This window comes from Maniola jurtina, chromosome 13, assembly GCF_905333055.1.
Source record: "Maniola jurtina chromosome 13, ilManJurt1.1, whole genome shotgun sequence".
NCBI lineage: Eukaryota > Metazoa > Arthropoda > Insecta > Lepidoptera > Nymphalidae > Maniola > Maniola jurtina.
Genome location: NC_060041.1, coordinates 5379546 through 5402250, shown reverse-complemented (window position 1 = coordinate 5402250; position 22705 = coordinate 5379546). Strand labels below are relative to the sequence as shown.

General features: G+C 35.3%; 3 protein-coding genes and 1 long non-coding RNA gene across 5 annotated transcripts; 3 read left to right on the top strand and 1 right to left on the bottom strand.

Annotated features, from left to right (window-relative positions):
* The first annotated feature begins 4774 nt into the window (after positions 1 to 4774).
* LOC123871219 (dnaJ homolog subfamily C member 30, mitochondrial) lies at positions 4775 to 6276 on the top strand. Its single transcript, XM_045914871.1, has 4 exons — positions 4775 to 5159; positions 5354 to 5441; positions 5601 to 5754; positions 5828 to 6276. The coding sequence occupies exons 1-4, from the start codon at positions 4989 to 4991 to the stop codon at positions 6075 to 6077; spliced, it is 663 nt and encodes a 220-aa protein (XP_045770827.1). The 5' UTR covers positions 4775 to 4988; the 3' UTR covers positions 6078 to 6276.
* Positions 6277 to 7591: 1315 nt separating this feature from the next.
* LOC123871220 (vacuolar protein sorting-associated protein 37B) lies at positions 7592 to 10562 on the bottom strand. The gene is made up of 3 exons (XM_045914873.1): positions 10240 to 10562; positions 9387 to 9558; positions 7592 to 8791 (listed from the first exon to the last, which is right to left on the bottom strand). Exons 1-3 carry the CDS (start codon positions 10357 to 10359, stop codon positions 8436 to 8438), a joined length of 648 nt encoding a protein of 215 aa, XP_045770829.1. The 5' UTR covers positions 10360 to 10562; the 3' UTR covers positions 7592 to 8435.
* A 275-nt stretch (positions 10563 to 10837) lies between these two features.
* LOC123871218 (N-acetylglucosaminyl-phosphatidylinositol de-N-acetylase) lies at positions 10838 to 14540 on the top strand. 2 transcript variants are annotated; one of them, XM_045914869.1, is made up of 5 exons: positions 10838 to 11319; positions 12031 to 12321; positions 12712 to 12805; positions 13645 to 13838; positions 13870 to 14540. In XM_045914869.1, exons 1-4 carry the CDS (start codon positions 11004 to 11006, stop codon positions 13817 to 13819), a joined length of 876 nt encoding a protein of 291 aa, XP_045770825.1. In that variant the 5' UTR covers positions 10838 to 11003; the 3' UTR covers positions 13820 to 13838; positions 13870 to 14540. The 2 variants fall into 2 exon arrangements, with proteins under 2 accessions (XP_045770825.1, XP_045770826.1); XM_045914870.1 differs by lacking the exon at positions 13870 to 14540 and having other exon boundaries at positions 10840 to 10885; positions 10998 to 11319; positions 13645 to 13847.
* Positions 14541 to 19006: 4466 nt separating this feature from the next.
* LOC123870900 lies at positions 19007 to 21636 on the top strand. Its single transcript, XR_006797172.1, has 2 exons — positions 19007 to 19132; positions 19287 to 21636. It is a non-coding gene; the product is annotated as an uncharacterized LOC123870900 (long non-coding RNA).
* Positions 21637 to 22705: the final 1069 nt, after the last annotated feature.

Sequence of the window (22705 nt, the reverse complement as noted above, 5' to 3'; positions counted from 1 at the left end):
ATGAAGACACGTATCTAGCGTCGATATCTATCACGTCGAAGATCCCGGAGTTTTGGACCGACCAACCTAGGGTCTGGTTTATCCAGCTGGAAGCAATACTGGCACCACAAAAACAAGGAGACGCATCCAGGTATAATATAGTGGTATCCAAGCTGGGTAAGGATGTCATACAACAAGTGACGGACATCCTCATCAATCCTCCGGAAGAGCGTAAGTACGAGGTACTTAAAGAAAGGTTGCTGAACATATATGAAGAGTCGGAGAACCGCCAGATACAGAAGCTCATCGGGGAGATGGAACTGGGTGATCAGAAACCCAGCCACCTCCTCCGAAAGATGCAGGATCTGGCCAGGGGTAAAATTAGTAATGATACCCTAAGCGTTTTATGGCAGAATCTGCTACCAGCAGCAGCACGAGGCGTTCTGGCTGCAACAGAAGCTAAAGATCTAGACAGACTAGCCGTGATTGCTGACAAAGTAATGGAAACTATGAAGTCCCAATCAGTAGCAGAAGTGGCAGCAAAGGAGACGGTACCCGGAACTTCGTCGATGGCAGCTGAAATAGCCAGGATCCATGCGAGGTTGGACCAGCTGGACAGGTCCAGACACAGTTGGCGAGGTAGGCGAGGTCGCGGAGGTTTCCGTGGTCGTTCGCGTTCCCGAGGACGAGAGGAAAACAGATCCAGACGTACCCCGGATAGCCCGGACTGGCTCTGCGTGCATCATTTTAGATACAGGCAGAGAGCTAATCGCTGCGAACAGCCGTGCACCTGGAATAAGCAGCAGGAAAACTAGTAAAGATGCAGGTGGAACCGGTGGGTACCTGCGTCGAATTAGGGAACCACCGTTTATGTATTACGGATAAGGAAAATGGCATACGTTATTTAATAGACACAGGTGCGAACATTTCAGTGTTGCCTAAAAGTTATAAATCAGTGTGTGACAGTGCAATAAATAATAAATACAAACTTTATGCCGCGAATGGTAGTGAAATACAAACTTTCGGAACAAAGACTCTAGTGTTAAATTTAAGATTGCGTCGTGCGTTTAAGTGGACTTTTGTAATAGCCGACGTTAAACAACCCATTTTAGGAGCGGATTTTTTAGCTAAGTATAATTTGTTAGTAGACTTAAGAAATAGACGATTGTTAGATCAGGAGACTAACATGTATGTAATTTCCACTATAGTAAACTCGGAGCATTCATCTATTTTTACTATAGCCGAATCGCATCCATGTTATTCTCTCCTAAGTAGGTTCCCAGAATTGACAATGCCAGCGACGTTCAAAGAACCACCACGTCACAACGTAAGACACCACATCGAGACTTCAGGTCCTCCGGTGCATGCGCGTCCAAGGCCACTGCCGCCGGACCGATTTAAAAAGGTAAGAGAAGAATTTCGCCTTATGCAGGAAATGGGTATTTGCCGCCCGTCAAAGAGTGCGTGGGCGAGTCCTCTACACGTTGTACCTAAAAAAGATGGTAATATAAGGCCGTGTGGAGACTATAGAGCGCTGAATGCAATTACGAAGCCTGATAGATACCCAATTCCTCACATAAAGGATTTTACGTTTATTTTAGCCGATAAGAAAGTATTTAGCAGGATTGATATTAACCGAGCGTATCATTTTATTCCGATAGCAGAGGATGACGTGGAGAAAACAGCAATAATTACACCTTTTGGTTTATTTGAATGGCCATGTATGTCTTTCGGTTTAAGAAACGCAGCACAAACATTTCAACGTTTCATGAATAATTATGTTTTACAGGATTTAGAAACAAATTTTCAACAAAATAACCCGGATTGCGCAAATTATAAAGCAGAATTTGTTTTTTCATACTTAGATGATTTAATAATAGCTAGCGAAAATAGTTCGCTCCACGAAAAACATTTAGAGGCCGTTTTTGAAAGATTACAACAAGTTGGGCTAACTATTAATTTAGCAAAGTGTGCGTTTTCGCAGGATAAAGTTGAGTTTCTGGGTCATGAGGTCTCAGCCAGTGGCTTAAGGCCGTTGCCAAGCAAGGTCCAAGCCATTGTAGACTTTCCCAGACCGAAAACGGTAGAGGAACTTCGTAGATTTCTAGGCATGGTAAATTTCTATAGAAGTCATTTGCGTCAGGCAGCCGAATATCAAGCTGAATTAAATAAGTATCTTCACGGAGCAAAGAAACGTGACAAAAGTAGTATAGTGTGGACAGAAAGTGCTATTCAAGCTTTCGAACAATGTAAGTTGAATTTACAGAACGCTGCTTTGTTAGCGTATCCGATAACAGGTCAAGTGCTTGCTATAATGGCAGACGCGTCAAATACTTGCGTTGGAGGCACATTGCAACAAAGAGTAAATAACGAATGGGTTCCGTTAGGTTATTTTTCAAAAAAATTGACTGACACGCAACAAAAGTACAGTACCTACGACAGGGAGTTACTTTCGCTTTATTTGTCAGTGCAATATTTTAGGAACATGTTCGAAGGTAGAGATCTCATTTTGTATACAGATCATAAGCCATTAACGTTTGCGTTTAAAAAGCTAGGTAGTAGTAAAGAAACGCCGCGAAGGACCCGTCAGTTATTATTTATTAGTGAGTTCACGACGGATATACGCTATACAAAAGGCGAAGAGAACGCGCCCGCGGACGCGTTATCGCGCGTTGAAACAATTTCGTGCCCGTCTGTACTTGACTTCACAGAAGTGGCTATTGCGCAAGCGAACGACACAGAGCTCACAGAATTGCTAGGAACAAAAAACGGTAACACGAGACTAATAAAAATTGACTTGCCGAGTGTAAATAAGCCCATTGTTTGTAACTTGCGAGGCGATAAGGCTAGGCCTTACTTACCAAAACAGTTTAGGCGTATCGCATACGAAGCAATACATAACATCAGCCATCCTGGCATTAGAACAACAAGGAAAATGGTAACTAATAATTATTTTTGGCCTGGGATGAATAAAGATATAGGTATTTGGGCTAGGTCGTGCATAGAGTGTCAAAAAGCAAAGGTTCACAGACACACTATGTCACCTTTAGGGCAATTTGCAAAAGTAGATAGAATGTGTCATTTACACATTGACATTACAGGTCCATTCACTATTTCAGAGGAAGGCTACAGGTATTGTCTTACAATGATAGATAGAGAAACAGGTTGGCCGGAAGCATTTCCAATTAAAGATATTTGTGCGAAGACAGTAGCCAAACTCGTGTATGAAGGATGGATTACTAGACATGGGTGTTTTATTAATTTGAGTTCAGATCAAGGAAAGCAATTTGAAAGCAGTCTCTTTAGACAGTTAATGAAATATTTAGGGGTTCATAAGTTTAGGACGACACCGTACCATCCACAAAGTAATGGCATGATCGAACGATGGCATCGTAGTTTTAAGGCCGCCTTAATGGCGAGATTAAAGGACAATAGATCGTGGGTTGAAGAAATGCACACCATTATGATGGGACTACGTGCAGCACCACGCAGTGACACAGGGGTAAGTGCCGCGGAATTAACCTTCGGGCGAACTCTGAGGCTCCCTGGAGAATTTTTCGAACCATCGGATAGTAAGATAACGGACGGTGAGGAGTACCTAAAGCAGTTGAAACAGGTAATTAGTAATTTAAGACCGAAACCCGAGACACACAGAGACTCTCGGACTATTTTTGTACACCCTGCCTTAAAAGACTGTAAAAAAGTTTTTGTTAGAAACGATGTAATGCGTAAGTGTCTACAACCACCATATGACGGTCCCTATGACGTCATAAAGCGGTTGGAAAAAGCATACTTAGTACAGTTACCCAATAGACAGGCCCTTATTTCTATTGACAGGTTGAAACCGGCTTTTGTCCTGGATATCGAAAATCCACGACAAACGCCGGGTGAAACGTCATGTAAGAAAAAATGTAGATTTAGTGACGATGACGTTTTGCCGACTCATACAATCCGTACTACTCGGAGTGGGAGAGTCAGCAAAACGCCCGTTAGGTATCAGTAGAATAATTCGAGTAGTAACTAGCAATTAAGCAAATGAGTATTACGAAATATGTATTGTAAAATGGCCCCGATCCGCATATATTATTTTTTATTAGAAAACATAACTAAACCTTATTATTGGGAGTGTTAGAGTGGTTGACGATTGTTATAGTTTATTGGATAGTGTGTAAATGTAAAATGTAATGTAACCAACATTCGAAGTGTTGAGTGCAACGTAGGCTGGATGGCGCGGGCATAGCAACAATTGTAAGTGGACTTGCCACAGCGACCCCGTCGCCACCCGCTCAAGTTGTAGTGACCTCATCTCAAGTATGATGTGTTAAGAGATGTACCATGCATCGAATTAAAGGAACACTTTAACTGGGTGACGTGTTTAAATTATGATTTGTTGGGTAAGAGGATCGGAAACATTGCTAGGGTTGTCGAAAAATGAAGAACGAATATTGTGAAATAAAATTAAGGTTGCGGAAATTCGTATTTAGTTAATTTTTATTAAGATAAAAATTTGGGGTGGTGTGATGTAGAGGCACCAGCGAGTAATCACTTTAGAGGCTACGCGTGCCACGACGTAGCGTAATTCGTTAGTTGCATCTAGCCCGTTGTATCATGTTGACGTTTACAAATTGTAACTTAAAATTGTGAATTATAATATATATATTTTTTAGTGTTCATTTCTTTTGTTTTTCTTTCTACCCTGGTAGAGAACACGGCGCTATATATACATCAAATATCTGTACAAATATACTTGTACAATCTCTATGATTAAATGTACCTTGTACTCTTTGCTTGACAGTGACATTTCGTAGTTGTCAGTCAAGTTGTGTAATATCAAAAAAACATTCCTAGACTTAAACGTAAAATTACTATCACAATGTAAAATAAAGCTATTTTTGATACTTATTAACTTAGATTACGGCTTTGTGGAACCAGCAAGCATGTCGTAATTTTTGTAAAAAATTCAATGTAAATAATTTTCTCTATTATGCGACATAACCTTGAAATTTAAAATGTTAGCACCAAAAAGATTATTTTTTGAAGTTTTCCGCACATTCTATACAACATATCAAGTTGGCGCTAGTCATTACGATGTGCTTGGAATAACACCTAAAGCCACACAAAATGATATAAAATCAGCATACTATAAATTATCGAAACTATACCATCCAGATAAATCCAAGGTAGGTAATTTTTCACTTACCTTTCCTAGTAAATTTTATTTTTTTATTTGTACCAGAAAGTTGTGATAATAAAGATAAAAAGAAAGAAAAAGTGAACAGGGAAGCATGTATCTCTATAAGAGATCTTATTTTGAGTCATGCATTTATTACTATCATTTGTTTGGTTAATAGTACTCACATTACTATATTCACAGGATGAAGAATCTGCAAAAAAATTTAGAGCAATAACAGAAGCTTATGAAGTCCTAGGCAATATTAAACTGAAAAAAATGTATGACAAAGGTAGGTAATCTATATGTAGTTTACAGGTAGGTGTTACCTTGCTGTGAATTTTACATAAGATAGTTAAAGTTATATCAAAGTTAAATTAATACAAAATATTATTATTAATTTTAATTATATTCCAGATGAAAAAATGATAATATTAATGTTTCTTTCAAGGTCTTCTTGTGGGTAGATCGAGTGCCACTCACACTGATTACAAACCTGAGGAAGAACCTACAGATCCTACATTAAAATTCTATAAATCAAGAAAAGATAGAAATGTTGTCCCTACAATGGATGGAAAAACACCTATTTATGATTTTGATGCTTGGCAAGTAAAAGATAAATTGATTTATATAAAACAATGTGAAATATTAAGAGGACCTATAATTTATTCTTTTCAGGTCGAAACATCACTATGGTAGTTTATTGAAGAAGAACCAAGATCAAAAAGAGTTTGTCAGAAAGCAAAGAGAGAAACAAATTTCTAAAGAGCAATCTGCCAAACAGGAACTCACCCTTTATTCTATGTTTGCCATTGGTACACTCTTCATGGCTTTATTAGTTTATGGTACAGCTGATTATGATACAGTAGATCAAACAATAGGAAGAAAAAATAATGGTAATATAGAAACAACAGAGTCTAGTAATTAATTATTAATTATATTTACCATTCATAACTTATATTTTAATTAACTACAAAATCTCTTATTTATTATTACTGTGATTATTACTGTGCAACAGAGACATCTAGCCGTTAAAATATGTATAAGATGTATATATTGTACATAGCAAATTACTTAGTTGTAGTAAATTATTAAATGCTTGAAATAAAATGATATATTTTATGGCAGTTATTTTGGATTTATTGTTGAAATATAATACTCTTTCCTACTAAATACAATATTATTTGGATGTGCAACTAATGCTTAGCTGCAATTATTAGACTTTGGGGCAGCCCAACCCATGATGCAACCCAAGTTGGAGTGTACTTGCCCAGATTCCTATTCACTCTCGACTAAAAGCTACCTATAATAAAAATACAGGGATAACTGACTGTAGTACTCTTAATTTGAGAGCCTTGTTTTCGAAATAATTTATAAATCTTAAAACATACAATTTTTAAAATAATGAAGAAATCAAACACTTAGAATAACTTTTTAATATTTTTATATATTATATTCTATAGTTACATTCCTAAATCAGAAAATAAACTTTAATATATTACAATAATATAATAATAGTTATAGTATAAAAAAACGGCAGTGTTTAGTATGCTGCTAGTGATACTTTAGTGATGCACATTGATATCTAAAAAATTATTGGTAAAATAATACTCAAAAATAAAAATCTAATTTGCTAGTAGTAGCATCTTAGATACTATCTTCTAGTTAACTGGTATCAGTAAAATAAAGCTCAAATCATTATTTTGCTGACTGAATTTTAAATGTTGCACAAGATGGTTCACTTTGTCATCCCTTCATTCACCTTCATATACTCTACCTTCGTTTCGGATGTCGCTTCGCTCGCCACTTCGCCCCTTCCACTCGACCTTGGACATTAGCAGCATCCAGAGCCTCCTTTGTGAGTCATTTTAAATACATATCAAAAATTTCAGAACTGGGAGGATTCGAACCTACGTCTCCCCTGGGCGCCACAGGGGAGACGCAGACGCCATATGGGCCACATATGACCTATTAATGCCTTATTTACGATTTTGATGACGATTTATTCCAGCCATAACCCTTACAGCTTACCCAGGCCACTGTTAGCAAAATAGCTGCATATACAGGCGATCATACGTCATTTTTCTGACAAGGCGATGGTTTGTAAGTGCGCATCACTAAGGTACCACTAGCAGCATACTAGACATTTACTACCAAAGTTAAAAAACATGAGATAAGAAGAAAAACAAAGTTTGCCTTTCCTTAAATTGTTTAAATTACAATTTAATTACTTTTAAAATATGATCCCATTTATCTACAAGCACCAACAACAAGCGGACTGTCAAAGATTTTAATATTATTCTACAGTAGGATTTATCCTTACATTTTATTTTCTAATGCAATAATTGACAATATAAAATACTCATATGTTATATAAAGTATGTTGGCATCAATAACTTAACACAATTCTAAAGTGCATTATGATTAATATGCATTAATCTAGATTGGAAATATATCTAAAACTTAAAATACCACCTTTGTTTTACTTTCAGTTTTAAAATTGTCTAAATACCAAGTTTACTTGGTGTCAATAGGTGCGGGACTCACATCATGCAGGTACATTATATTATTAAATTGATATTTAATAAATCAATAGCTAAAGTAGTTTTAACTATGCCAAGAGAACTAATGATCAAAAACACACTTCTCCAATTGATTCTACACACCATACCCTATAACCTGCAGCCAGTAAAGTTACCACCAGCTGTGATGTGTATTACCCATTCCTTATTGATTGAAGTGTGAAGACCCTGTGACAACATCCGCCAATATAATCAAGCTCTAATTAAGGTAATATAGACTGAACTGGCAACACATACTATACCAAATTTTTGATGATTTCACTTAGTACTTTCATATTTGCAGTATCACAGTTCAAGACTAGGTTATCTAGCTTAGAACAAAAATTTGAGAAAGGATATCCACTAGAGAGGCTTCAACTACACTGGCAGGTATATATGATCACTATTTAGCTGAAGGAAACAAGTATTTTGTAAACTTGTTAAAATTGAGATAGTACTAGTTGCCAATTCACCATTGATGCGTGTACAGTGTACACTAATACAATTTTATGTATGTAGATATTTAGTATTTACGTACATTTTGGTATGGTTAACACTTACAAAATCATTTTTTTTTTAAATTGTTGATTGTAAAGTGCAATTGTTTTTGTGTTAAATATTTCTTATAATTATATACCTATTTCTTTAGATACTCATACATTTGTTTCGTTGAATTGATGCTTTAATATACTATTTTATATTGGTAAAATCGTTTGTGACTCGTTTTAAAAATGATTTCCATACATACCAGGCATGGGCATATTTAATGGACCTACTGGATAAGGAATATTTGGCATTCCTTGATTTCCGTAGCTTGGATACGGCAAGTATGGCTTTGCTGGTCCATTACCATAGGAACTTTGACTGCCACTTCTTAAAAGCTCACTCATTTTTTCAGATTTGAATTTTCGCAGGTGCATTGTTTTGCGAATGGGTTCAAAATCGTCAAGGAATTTGTCTACATCTATTTTTCCTGAGAGAAAATCCTGTGCTATAGTTTCAGATTGCTCTTCTGATTCAGCTGCAGCTGTTTGTAATAGTGCCAATGTTGTGTCAGGTGATATGCCTGCTGATTTTGACTCTGAAAATTTTTAATGGAAAACTTTTATTTTTAAGATGAAATTATGTATAGAACTGCTTTGTTGGTCTAGTGGATAGCTTTTAGCTGCAGATTATGAGGTCCCAGGTCTGGCCAAAAAGTTATTGGGTGTATCTGTCAAAAAATTCTTTGTATAAGAATAGAATAGAATAATTCTAGTAGCTGCCTTGGGTTCAAAGTCAATGGTGGTACACCCCTGTGCCTCACAGAACATGTCAAGCCATCAGTTCTGCACCTGAGCTCTCTCTAGTTGTGATGAAGTGTAGGTAATATCATAAAAATTATACTGGGTACAAATATCATTTCTCATTTAAAAGAGTTATATTAATATTGGGTCTTTGAAAGTAATTTTGTTAACTGTAACATGTCACTACTAGATTGCTTTAACAGTCCCTTAGCACTGAATAAAGATACATATCTAAAACTTCAGCACTGGCGGTAAGTGAACCATGACCTAGTGGTCAAAGAAAGATGGACAGCAGTCTTAGTAATGGGACCCTTAGTAGTTAGAGTTCTTTAAACATGAGGCTAACTGTATCTTGGGTTATCATTGTATCATGTAACAAAAAATACTTACTATAATCACTCAATAGCTCCTGTATACGGCTGCAAAACTGTTCACCAGTCTCTGACTTTTGTTGCACCTCAGCTTTCAGCTCTTCTAAGACTGGTTCCTTACTCAAGTTGAATTCTGCTAGAGATCTGTTACTCGCTATTATCATCTCTCTCTCTGTCTCCCAATCTTTTACCTAGGATAAGTAAAAAAGAGTGTCACTATTTAATTCAAAATGCATCCCAACTAAGAATAAGAAAAAATGGGGATGGACAAAGGCTCCTCTTCATCCCTGAAATTCAAAGAGGTCCAATGGTACTTATAGAAAACCTAAATCCACATAGGTAAAGCACCCATCATCTTGTTTTAAATATATTTTCGGATTTTGTAAGACACTTAAGTAATGCAGAAATACATCATTAATACAAATTGTTTCCTGGTCAAACCAACCAATTATTAAGAAACAGTTGACAGATAGAGGAAATATGGATTTCCTATTCTAAGTTTGGATGCATCATAAAATTCTGGTTTGCTAATTTCATTTATGGTCAATTTTTTTTAAGGTCCGGTTTAAGCAAAACACTTTAATGAAAGATCTTAATAAAGATCTCGTTGGTCTACAACAGACTACACTAAAAAATCTTAATAAGCTTTTTGAGTTTGCATAGGTATACAAGGAATAATATAGCAGTAAAAACAAAAAAAATATATGTTACAGTCTAGTTTTATACAATTCAAACTGTCTAAATTGTTAAACAATAGGATAAACACATTATAGTACACATTATAGTAACATGAAGGTATGAGTCATGTAGGTATATACAATAATACATGATTCTTTAATTGTATCGATATCTTTGCCTTGTTATGTGATTACCTGTTTCACGTCTTTGAGCACGGAATCGAATTTCGTATCATCATTGAGCATTTCCTTGAGTTCATCTGAATTCAAATGGGCAAGCAAGCCTATGGCTGAAGGGTAATCCGGCTGAATCATTTTCACTTGTAGTACCACGATAGTTATTGTAAGATGTTTATAATTTTCGCGTGAATGAAAAGGCAAAATAGCACGAGAAAAATTATATAGAGACTTCCTCAGACCTCGATAAAACTATTGTTTTTTAGCAAAACCAAACCGCAACCAAAGACTACAATATTATAACTTTTCACGTAAACTCAGACAAAATGTTCAGCCTAAATCCTAATATCAAAGAGTAGGTATTGATAATATGTAAATATCTTTAGTCTATGAACAGTTTGACGTTAATCTGGCAGTGCTGCCAATCAAGATTTTGGTTTAAACTTGGTTGGTTTCTCAGTATCACTGTCAAATAAAATCCAGAGCCGTAAAAAAAGTGAAAAAAAATCATTGCAGCCAGCTGTCAGGGGGGCCTGATATCCAGGGCCGTAAAAAAAATAAAAAAAAACATGCCATAGTGTTTATATACTCTTTGACATGCAAAATGGACGTCTGTCTGTGATAAACGTCGTTGGTGTGTTCATTCAACTTTGATTTAAAATAGGTACTTAATTAAAACTCAAAGCGTATTTTATTTTTTAGACATGTTAGTTAAAGCAACACACAAATAGAAGATATCCGCCAACCATTTAAACCGATATATCATTTTGTTCCAGTCAGAAATGTTATTTATTGAGTCCCAATATAAATTGGAATTCATCTATAACTTTTACTCAAAATTTGTGTCTGAAATATTAGTGTACATTAGGAATTTCATATTGTACATTGGTGTATGGTTGGTGGGGTATTTGTGTGTATGTTGTGTGGTGTACCGCCGCTACGCAAGGAAATTACCAACCCGAATTCGTGGAGCTCTCGGTGCCAAGAGGGTGCTATTGGTAATTGCACACCCGGACGATGAGTGCATGTTCTTCGGTCCAACTATCTTCAGATTGTGCGAGCAAGGCGCTGAAGTTTACATACTTTGCTTATCCAATGGTATGTAAAAGTACTGCAGACTTGGCCAACAATCTAACATAGTAAAGCCAATATTGTCATGATTGTTGTCTGGTCTTTAGCAACCCCTTGTTGGCCTAATTAAACTAGATTGTTTTGCTGATTCACACTGATGGGTCTGATAACAGTCATTTGTAGAAGTGTGATACTATGAAAAAATAATTCATGCATCAAATTTGAATATTGTGGCATTCATAATATCATCATTTAATTTATCACTTAGTTACTTATCATCCTCCATAGTAGTATCACGAATGTGAAAGTATGTCTGTCTGTCTGGTGTTCTGCCTCATCCTTTTAACCAATTTTGATGAAATTTAAGTACAGAGTCACCTTACATCCTACTGATAGACATAACTACTTTTATTGCAGAAAATCATAGGATTCCCTCAGATTTTTAAAAAACCTTAGTATTTAGATGAGGACGAAGTTGCAGGCCTGGTTTGGCCATAGTCTACCAAACTGGCCAAGTGCAGATTGGCAGACTTCACACATCTTTGAGAACATAATGAAGAACTCTCAGGTATGCAGATCTCCTCGCGATGTTGTCCTTCATTGTTAAAGCATAGGAAGTCACAAATAAGTACCAATTTAGCTTTTAAGTTTTTATGACTTTCACATACATTACTCTGTGTACAATTATAAATTGTAAATGTGTTAAAAGATAACTCAGATTAACTTAATTGCTCTAAGGAAACTATGAAGGAAAAGGTATTGAGAGAAGGAAAGAGTTATGGGAGGCATGCCAACATCTTGGTGTACCGGACACAAATATTTGCCTCATCACAGACTCACGATTACCAGACACTCCGAAGGCACAATGGCCTGTTCCAGTCATAGCAAAGCTTATAGAACACAAGTTGGAATCTCTGGATATTGATACTCTAGTCACATTTGATAGGGGCGGGATCTCCTCACATCCTAACCATTCTGCAGTGTTTTATGCTGTTGCTTATATGTTCGTTGAAAAGAACATGCCTCAAAGTGAGTAAATTAATTAATGTTTTAAGTTTTCTTTCTTTCACTTCTTCTTTATGATATCACTTGCCATAATATAAATATGAAAGTGTGTTTGTTTGTCAATTTATTAGATTGTCATTCAAACACATCCCAACAGAGCAATGGATCAACATGATTTTTTGCATGGGCATAGTTAAAGACCTGAAGAGTGACATAGGCTACTTTTTATCCCGGAAATTCAAAGAGTTCCCATGGAATTTACAAAAACCTAAATCTATGTGGACAAAGTGGACCATTATATTGTAACTAAGTCTTTTATGTTTCCTAAAACATAGTGTGAAAATTATTGTTATGAAATAAAATATATAAATTATTAATTAATATTATTTAATCAGTGAAATGATTCTCTTTCAGAGTGCACAGTATACACACTGGATTCTGTAAATATACTAAGAAAATATTTAGGGTTTCTAGACCTGCCGCTAAGTTTTGTACTATCTTCAAAAAGGTAAGCAATCATTTCCCATTCTTCATTTTAGTAAGTGGTTTTATATATGCAGCAATAATAAATGTTCCACTCGCCACCCCCATGGTGTTTTTGAAAAATCTAAATCCACGCAGACGAATTTGCGGGCATCAGCTAGTAAAAAAAAAATTAAAAATATGAAAATAATGAAATGCATAACTTCTCTACTGTAGTAATTTTTTAAGATAGACACATTTTCGCATTTGTAATATAATATATTAGTATGGATTAGTCGAATCTCGGTGGGGCTACTTCATCGAAATGCTAGGCTCTTTGGTGGGTGAAGCCTAAAGTAGTGCTGTTTCCATAGATGACGCAAAAAATGTTATCCGTGCGTGTCACCTTTTCCCTCTAACCGCACCTCACCCAAGAGGCCAGGTGAATGTAGTCAAAAATGGCAAAGTGAAATTGCAAATTGATATTTGGAATTACGCCTATTTTTGGCAAAACAAAACATTTTTAACAGAAACTAAAGACATTTGAAATTATAATGAAGCAAAGTGTGACATGAAGTTGTTAATTTTCCAGTTTGTTATATAGTTTATTTACGCACGAAGTTGCCTCAAAATTTGCCCCAAAAAAGAGATTTTTCAAGGGCAACTTTTAAAATAAATGCAATTTTACTAAGTATATCAATTGTTTTAAGGCATAGATAATGAAGAGATAAATTGATATATGGCTTAGTTATAGATCTAGAACAATAAAGAACAGAATAATAGGCGTAATACGTTTGTATGGAGAAGCGTGTAAAAACATCTTAAAGGCTTAAGGTAACATATCACAAAAATAAATCATACATAGTTTGTTTTGGTGAATTTCAGGTATTTCCTCCGTTGGACCGAAAGCCGTCGCGTGACGCGCGCTATGAAACGCCACAGGAGTCAAATGGTGTGGTTTAGGTATTTATATGTAATATTTTCGAGGTATATGGTTATAAATACTCTTAGAAAAATAAATCTTGCGGACATTGAGCTAGAATTAGAGGTTGATGACTAATGAATTATTTGAGTGTTTACTTAATTGTTGTAAAAAGATTTTTTTTACTTAGGCCAGTAAATAACTTTTCAAGTTATAAATGAGTTAAGCTAACGACATGAGGCTTGGGGTAAAATTATGAGTCATTATTCAAGTGTGGATGGAAAAATCCCTTTATTTGTTTGATATCTCTATTCTCTATACAAAGATTAACACATAGAGATTAACATATTAACTTAGTTGTCACTTGTCACGTTTTTTTACATGATCGCGTAGTTTTGTCAATTGACTATGTGAAGATTAAATCTAGGAGCAAAGCAAGTAAAGTGAGCAAACCTGTTCGAATTTGGTTTTGTAAATAGTGTAGGAGTTATAAATACTTATTGCCAGTCTGCTACCAAATAATTGTACAAAAACTAAATTATTGTCATTAAAAATTAGGCTGTAAACAGACTATTACTTGATACTATTGGGAAAACGGCAGCTCAAGCATAAAGCTTGCAACACAACCTCGACAAGCCTGAGAATGTTCTGGAACGCGGCTCTGTTGCTAATCTGTTGTATTAATTTAAAATTTAAACAAAAGTCTTTCCACTGCGCCAAACGCGCTTGCAGCACACTGCATGTTATGTGCTTAGTTCCTTGTATTACAATAAGGTACAGTACAACCAAATTAATAATGCGCATAGAAATCTTCGTCACTGTTCGGCAACGGTCGTATGATACACATGATATTGACTCCTATTTGTTTATAACAAGGTGCAAAATGCAAGTGCATTATTTAGGGCTCTTACGATTCAATGATTCGGGTGTTTCTGGGAATACGACGAATTTTGCACCTTGTTATAAACAAATAGGACTCGATATCATGTGTATCATACGACCGTTGCCGAACAGTGACGAAGATTTCTATGCGCATTATTAATTTGGTTGTACTGTACGTACTTAGTAGGTACATGCGTACGCGCGCGTTTAATGTAACGTCCTGGAGTACAGTTTCTAATCTTATTAAAATGCACTTAAAGAGGCCTCTGCAGCGGAATTATATTATTGTTATCTGTTTGTTAGTTCGAATGCATTATATATGGATTTTATGATAATGATCATAAGTCATAAACCTCATAAACGTTCTGTGTTAGGCCCGGTCTCCACCCAAGCGGAGCGGAGAGGCATGTACACAATTAACCAATCAGATCTTTAAAAGATATAATGTGATAATTTTTGACGTCATCTGTTATGAATCTGATTGGTCGAATGAACGAATCTCCTCTCCTCTCCGCTTAGGTGGAGACCAAGCCTTAGATATACTCATAGACTGTGTTTAGTCTACAATTTTGGTAACAAATCCTGCTATTTGTTAATGTACTTTAAAAGACAATGTTCAAATTAGGTTAAGACAGAGTGAAAATTTATAGATTAAAAAAACATTATTATGAATAGGCTTTGTAAAAAGTATTTCTATAATAAAATCTATAAAGTTCCTGTGATTTGAACATAGTTTGTACTTTGTATTATTTATTATTGGTGTTTTGTGGTTTTTAACGAAACACATAAATTAATTGATTTATCATTTGTTTAATGTAGTTTGTGTATCATATAAGATAAGATAATACTTACATGAAGTAATTATTTTGAATGCAGGCATTCCAATACCTATACATATATATCAGATGGAAAATTAATAAGTAAGTAGGTATCAAAGCTTTATTACAAGTTATGTATTTCTCCTGAGATATTGTTGAATTTCATTCAATGTAACACAGATAGAAACCTCAGAATAAAAGCATTTTTATGAAATTGTTGGTTGTAACTGAAAGTAAAGTATTAAGGTAACTGAAAGTACCCATGTAAGTACTTACTGAATTTAATAATTAAGGAAAAATTAAAGAGACAGTCAAATCACTGGTAACTTATGTACTTATTCGTAAGAAATGACTTGCCTTATTGTTTAAATGTCAACAGGTGTGGTGGTGCTGCCTGCCTGCTTATTCGATAACTCAGTGTCTAACACTGAATGATAGCCACCGAGCTCATTTGACATTTAATTTTAATCTGTTGAAAGTTTTCTACAAAACAATTAATTTCATGTCACTCAGTGAAGCAGCAATGTAGAAACCAATGTCGAAATATGAGCTTGGTGGCTATTATTCAGTGTTAGACACTGAGTTAGCAAATCACCCCGCAGGTAATATTTTCATTCATATATTCTTTACGTTACCAGCATCCTTACATTAAAGTAAGTGTACCTTTAGATAGAGTGAATAGGCACCTTCCAATACCAATGTTGGTAATGTTGGTGAAATCAGTGGAGGTACCTATCAAGCTTAAGCCTTGAGTAGATCAAAAGTCTTGGTCAGACACATCGCAACGGCAGCATTTCCTATTGTATCAGGAACTGCATGTAGCACGCTGCACATCCAACTGCAAAGCTGCGCAGCTGTCGATTTGAAGTTGTTTTTCCAACTTTCGTTTCTATACTTACGGCCGTAATCAAACATTACTATGAGGTCTCACAATGCGCTCGAACGAATAGTGTAGGTTCCACCAATCAGATCATTGTAAATTGACGTGATTCAGTCATCTGATTGGTGGAACGGACACTGTGCGTTCGACGGCACTATGAGACTTCATAGTAATGTTTGTGAATACGGGTGTTAGTGTTACAATTAGTGCTACAACTTATAAAAATGGTAGTACCAATAGCCCTTACTGTACCTACGTAGAGAATTTATTATTGATATGAAATGATCTGATGGTATGCCCTTTTGCACGCCTCTTCAGTATTTGTTTCTCAATCAAGTTATATTTTGCGTAAATAATTTTGTTAATACTTATTATTTTGCTGAACTTTGCAAATAAATAATTTTTTAAATACTCAAACTGTGGTTTTCACTTTCGAAGATATACATGGATGATGGAGATACACTCACTAAATCAACTCCCTAACATCAGCGGATCGCCTCGCTCGGAGTTGATATAATGAGCGTAAGGCCCGGTGCACATATGGTGGAGCGCAGCGCAGAGCATGCCCGCGAAGTTTTCTAATCGCGTGACACACTACGCGAATTTCTACCAGAGAATGCGCGAGCACGTGCGGGACTGCGCGCGGATGTGCGAGTATCCGCACAGATGCACAATTGATTTTAGGTATTTCAATGGGGACAATGTCGACAATATTTTGACTGTGAAAAATACTTTGCGCTGCGCTCCGCCATATGTGCGCCGGCCCTAAGTCCATATCAAGAATAGGTACTATAAATATTTTACTTAACTAAAGGGAAGGAAATGAAAATAGTCGCATGTTGCAGGTTAAAAGTATTTTATTTCTGTTGGCATTCAAAATATCCATAATACATTTTACAACAAATGTTATTAATTACCTTACACTTATAACATTATGAATGCGAGAACTCGTCAAAACTTTTTATTTGCTAGACATTTAAAATTGACAATATCAGCATTCTATCGACAAGGGTATTTCTGTAACTAACACCGTTTATTGTATTGATGAAATCCACTATGTATAGCATATTACACAAAAAACTATTGAAAGTAGTACAGAGTACCTACATGGAGAGAAGTTAGTCGTACCTATACTCTATCCGCGGAAAGAGCTTTCTCTGTTACGTAATCCCATACAAACACCGGTGCATACAAATGACAGCCAAAAATATTAGTGGGTGTTAACCATTTGAAGTCACCAACCAATCACACACGTTTTCAAAAACATTTAAAATTCAATTCGAAAATGTTTTCAAATAAATTTGAAATTCATTTCGGAAACATAAGTTTCGTTTGTGATTGGTTGGTGACTCAAAATGGTTAACGCCCATTGTGAATTTGGCTCTGTAATTTGTAAGGGATTACAGAACGGAAACGGCTAAATTAACTTCTTTCCGTAAATAGAGATAGTTAAAGACATTTAAAATCTTAACTGTTTCTATTAGACATTCTATTGTAAAAGGAAAGCGAATCAAGGAGCGCATACTAAAACCTATAAATATGCTAACTATACAATGTACATCTTTTATACCTATTTCATAGCTTTTCTACCTATTTCGGTTAAAAATTACTCAAGTGTAAGAGAATAGTCATCATATAAATATAATGCAGGAATGAATGTTGAAACTTTAAATTATTAATAAAACGTGGCCGTTTATTTGTTTTTTATATAGAAGGTATTCCAAGACCCTAGTAGATTTAAAAATTTATATATAGGTAATGTTTTACCTAATTAAGGAATAGAGGCGCGAGCGAAGCTAGTGCGATTTTTTTTTTTTTAAGTGCCTATATACTGGAAGGACCATATGGTATTCATAACTTTCCCTCTTTAATCTTAAATTATGGGGTCTCCAACTCCAAGTTTCCTCTTATTTACTGAACATATTTGAATTTTCGCTTAAGGATTCTTAAAGTTTGCTCCCTAGATCCGAGGTTGGCCACCCCCTCCATACCTCCCTAATCCACCACTGAAGTAAGACTAGCTAGGGCTTCTGTATATTATTACAATAATAATATATTATCTCTAATTTTATTGCGCTCCATGACTCGACCACGCTAATCTGACAAAAATGGGCCGTTATTATTATTTGTCTATGACATTTAGTCAAATAGTCTTGCAATTTGTGACATCAATTTTGACACCTCTTCCTACTTACAACTGTCAAGTTTCACTTAAGAAATCATTATCAGAAAAGTAATTGCAAAGCTAGTAGCCTCTGTCAAGTCTGTGATATTAAAAGTTTCTCATAACTATTTTCTTTTTGTTTGTCCTGTAAAATTAACAAAGGGATGTATCCTTTTGTTAATTTCACAGGACAAACAAAATGGACACAACAAAAATATATAACTACACTTCATCTAGAATAATACTTTCTCGATATTGTGTATTTTATTGTAAATTCTGTTACTAACTGTATAATAAAGTATAAGGCTTGCCTCGGTACAAAATAACGCAAATGCATTTGTTTAGGTACTCCATCAATAGCAATCCATCAAAATCCATAAGGTTATTAAAAAAAGAAATTCATATGCAAACAGGTTTAAAAAATAATCAATGTTTATTTTGGTAGCTGTAAAATAAAAACTCTTTATACAATTAAGTGGAAAGCTCAGTTGACAGGAAAGATGACAATAATATAAGCATGGTCCGAAACAAATTAATTTATTAACTACCATTCGGTAAAGTCATTGGACAGAGTTAAGTACCTTAAATGCAAACAGATAATAAATAAACAAATTATAAAAATACAGATAAGATCAGATATTTAAATCGTTAGATTCGGCCTTGCCTCATCGCCTATTATGATAAATGTATCTAGAGTGATCTGAGCAGTGGCGTGCACAGGTTTATAGGCAGGGTAGGCATAAGTTAGGTAGTTCCCTCTTTACTGGCGGTCATGATAAAAAATGAGCATTGAACTATTTGAATCAGGGTAAGCAACGCTTTTGTGCCTCTATGACCTGCACGCCGCTGGATTTGAGCTAGGTCAAACTTGAGATTGAAAATAACGAAATAGGCAGGAGAGAAAGAGCTAACCAGATAATCTTCTGTTCCACTTAAAACAGTGTTATATTTTTTTATGTCAGGACAGAATCTAACAATTTAAATCACTGGGTAATATAAAAGCGCTATGCGATGCTAAAAGCTGGATGAAAATTATTTTCTAAAGCATATCCAATAAGATAAAATAGACTATTCCCAAATAGATCACTGTGTATTTCAATTCAACGTAAATTACAACGTAATGAAGAGACATTTAAATATACCACATTTGACAGTTGTTTAAGCATAATAAATAAAATTCATGGTACCTAAGAAAAAGTTTCAGCAGACATAAACTTGTACGTATTGCAGTTCAGTTTCGTAAAAATATAAGATGATAGTGATATTAACTTGAAATAAAACGTTTAAAAATACAAATTTTGATATAAAAGAAAACTTTCTAAGGTATTCCTTGTACAAGACGTGTCAATGTTCAATGAATTATACGAACGGCCGTACAAAGGTCAGTACATAGCTATATGAAATGTCAAAAGTGGCCTATTAAAATGACTTCATTATAGTTTTATAAAAAAGAGAAGAAAGCATAAAACAAATTCATACAATCAGAACTGAAGAAAACATAACAAACGCATAAACGGCCACATTATTTTTTAATGTTGTAAAAAAGAAACATTGAACAGTGCATCTGATTTTGTAGTTATTGATAACAAGATAATAATAACTGAATAACACATTTTGACACACTTTTACTGATAATAAATTATTGTACAATAATTTATGTATGATCAAGTTATATATATTTCGCATGAAGACAAGAGAGCTTTGAGGGAAGTTAAATAATAATTCACTGCAATTCATACTAGATTGCTAACAATCGGATCTTGGTACAGAATCTGGAATGTCACACAAATATTAAAATACTGATTTGTTAAACAACAAACTTAAATAAATAAACTCGCTCTCGGAGGATTGTTGTAATTTGAACCGTTGTCGTTAGTATAATCTACCATAAAACCACCATGCCACCAAATAACCTTTTACACCATAGTTCAATTTGCAACATTCCCCTTATAAATTAATTAACCGAGCTACCGATTTTAAACCATATGATGCCGCTGACAAAATATATTGCACCCATAGAATTTTTCCCTTAAACGTTCGGTGCCTCAACTAATTTACTTGACTATTACGCGAAATTATTTGCAATATGTATCATAATTATAGGACAGCGTTCCTTAAGCTTCCGCCAATGGAACATGGAAATCTCGCCATAAAAACTTGAACATGGATTTAACTAATTTTAAACAATTTGATGGGCTAAATAGGTTCTAAATTTGTTTAAACAAGTTTAAGTTCTATATTTATCAAAATTCATTTCTATTGATAAATAACATGAATTGTATCTCTTCTGAATTAAAGAACTTAAAATCAGGAACATTTCAGAAATAACACAATCCAAAAATACAGTGTCAAATAAAAGCCAACTCTTTTGGATGGGTTTAAAAGTTTGAAAATGTCACAAAAACGTGTTAGCCATACATAATGTCTTAGGATAAGCTTCCAGACATAATAACTCGATTACCTGCCTAAATAAGTTAAAGGAACGCTGTTAAATTATATATCTATCGTAATATAATACACAACAGCCAAACAGCGCCTGTCCTAGACAGGCATTCACTTAAAAATAGTTATTTATATATTAAACAGCGAATTATTTTAAAAGTCGGACCTAAAAATGCCATGAATAATGAATATATCCCACAAATCTCGTTGCTATAAGTATTTGTCCAAAAATTTTATCTCGAAATTACTTTTTGTTAGGTAACGACGACACTACCTTTAACCACTGACTACATCGACTTATTATTTTATTTAAATACCTATATACCACATTTCAATGAAATTATTTTGCTAATGGTTGTTTATGCCCTCGCTCCAACCGAGATCGCTGTGAAGATAATACGAGTATAATAGACTTAATTCAGACTATGCTGACACGAACCGATTTGTTATTAGCGGAGTTTATAAAGGCACGATCTCATAAATGAACTTTGAATGGATGACCTTATTTGATTAAACAAAAGTCGAATATGGTTTGAATCAGTTTTGGTTCACAAATATTGAAGAAAATAATTTGCCTTAGATTGAATCCAACTTTCGTTAATCGAACAAATCAGTCACTCAAACTTGACTCGTGTGAACGCGCCCTAAATGTATAAAAAATCCGCAACATATTTATTCGTACTTATTGTAGGTACTTCTGTGCGTAAAAGAAATCACAGGGATGTTGATACTTACCCATATTCTATAATAGCACTGTTTTTTTTCGTTTCAAAAATAACACTGAAATAGGTAATCGCCAAAGGCTGGGCGTACATTGGTCTCTGTCAGCTGAGCATTTAGCTGCTTTTGCAGTCATGTTTTTTTTTTTCAATGTATAAATGTTCCCATTTATACCAATCCCAAATCCGACTTGCTGGCAAGTGATCAATGCAGTCCGCAATGGAGCGCGCTTGCCTATGAAGATGTTGGGATGGGAAAACTGATCCCGGAAGGGCGTTCTATATCCTAGCGGTTCGAATAATGAGAGAAATCAAGAAGCAAATCGCTTCGTATGTGTCCTTGGAATTTCGACTACATACGTGTGCAAACCTTGATGATGCCTTGCGGTACAATTGTCAACGGATTTACTGAAGAAACTAAACAGAGCTAATATAATATTGTTATTCTGACCGACATTCGGCCACGGCAGCCCATCTCAGAAGATTACGCATGAGATATTATAGCGCATAGGTGTGTGCGCAAACACAGGTACACTCTATTCCCTCACTCTCATAATCCGACCTCTGATCCGCGTCCTGATCTTTTCCGAACCAGTGCTAGATTCATTTGACGATTCAAAAGCATGTCTTACTAAACTTTATTAGAACAAAACATCTTTGTTTCTATTTCTTGATCTCTATCGGAGGGAGATCAGACACTTATGTGCTCCACAAAGCACGGGGTGTAACAACTATCACTACAAACTTTATAATCCTGTGCCGCTATTGATAATCACATCACACTTCACACTAATATTTTAAAGGCGAAAGTTTGCGGGTATGTGTGTGTGTATGTTTGTTACTCCTCCACGCAAAAACTACTTGACGGATTTGGCTGAAATTTGGAATGGAGGTAGATATCATCCTGGATTAGCACATAGGCTACTTTTTATCCCGGAAAATCAAAGAGTTCCCACGGGATTTCGAAAAACCTAAATCCACGTGGACGAAGTCGCGGACATCAGCTAGTAATAAGTACCTACTGTCAAAAAACCGCACAACTTTTTGGCCCCACCCGGGACTTCATGATATTAAGCCCACGAAAAGTTAGGCACTAGAAGATAAAAGTGTCGAATCAAA

Bases quoted from the DNA above. Each gene is read 5' to 3' on its own strand.
- LOC123871220 (XM_045914873.1), bottom strand. From the start codon at position 10,359: ATGATTCAGCCGGATTACCCTTCAGCCATAGGCTTGCTTGCCCATTTG. The intron at 9,559-10,239 runs GTAATCACATAA...TACTTATCCTAG, and splicing joins TGCTCAAAGACGTGAAACAG to GTAAAAGATTGGGAGACAGA. The intron at 8,792-9,386 runs GTAAGTATTTTT...AAAAATTTTCAG, and splicing joins GGAGCTATTGAGTGATTATA to AGTCAAAATCAGCAGGCATA.
- LOC123871219 (XM_045914871.1), top strand. From the start codon at position 4,989: ATGTTAGCACCAAAAAGATTATTTTTTGAAGTTTTCCGCACATTCTAT. The intron at 5,160-5,353 runs GTAGGTAATTTT...CTATATTCACAG, and splicing joins ACCATCCAGATAAATCCAAG to GATGAAGAATCTGCAAAAAA. The intron at 5,755-5,827 runs GCAAGTAAAAGA...TATTCTTTTCAG, and splicing joins ATTTATGATTTTGATGCTTG to GTCGAAACATCACTATGGTA.
- LOC123871218 (XM_045914869.1), top strand. From the start codon at position 11,004: ATGTTATTTATTGAGTCCCAATATAAATTGGAATTCATCTATAACTTT. The intron at 11,320-12,030 runs GTATGTAAAAGT...AATTGCTCTAAG, and splicing joins CATACTTTGCTTATCCAATG to GAAACTATGAAGGAAAAGGT. The intron at 12,806-13,644 runs GTAAGCAATCAT...GGTGAATTTCAG, and splicing joins TTTGTACTATCTTCAAAAAG to GTATTTCCTCCGTTGGACCG.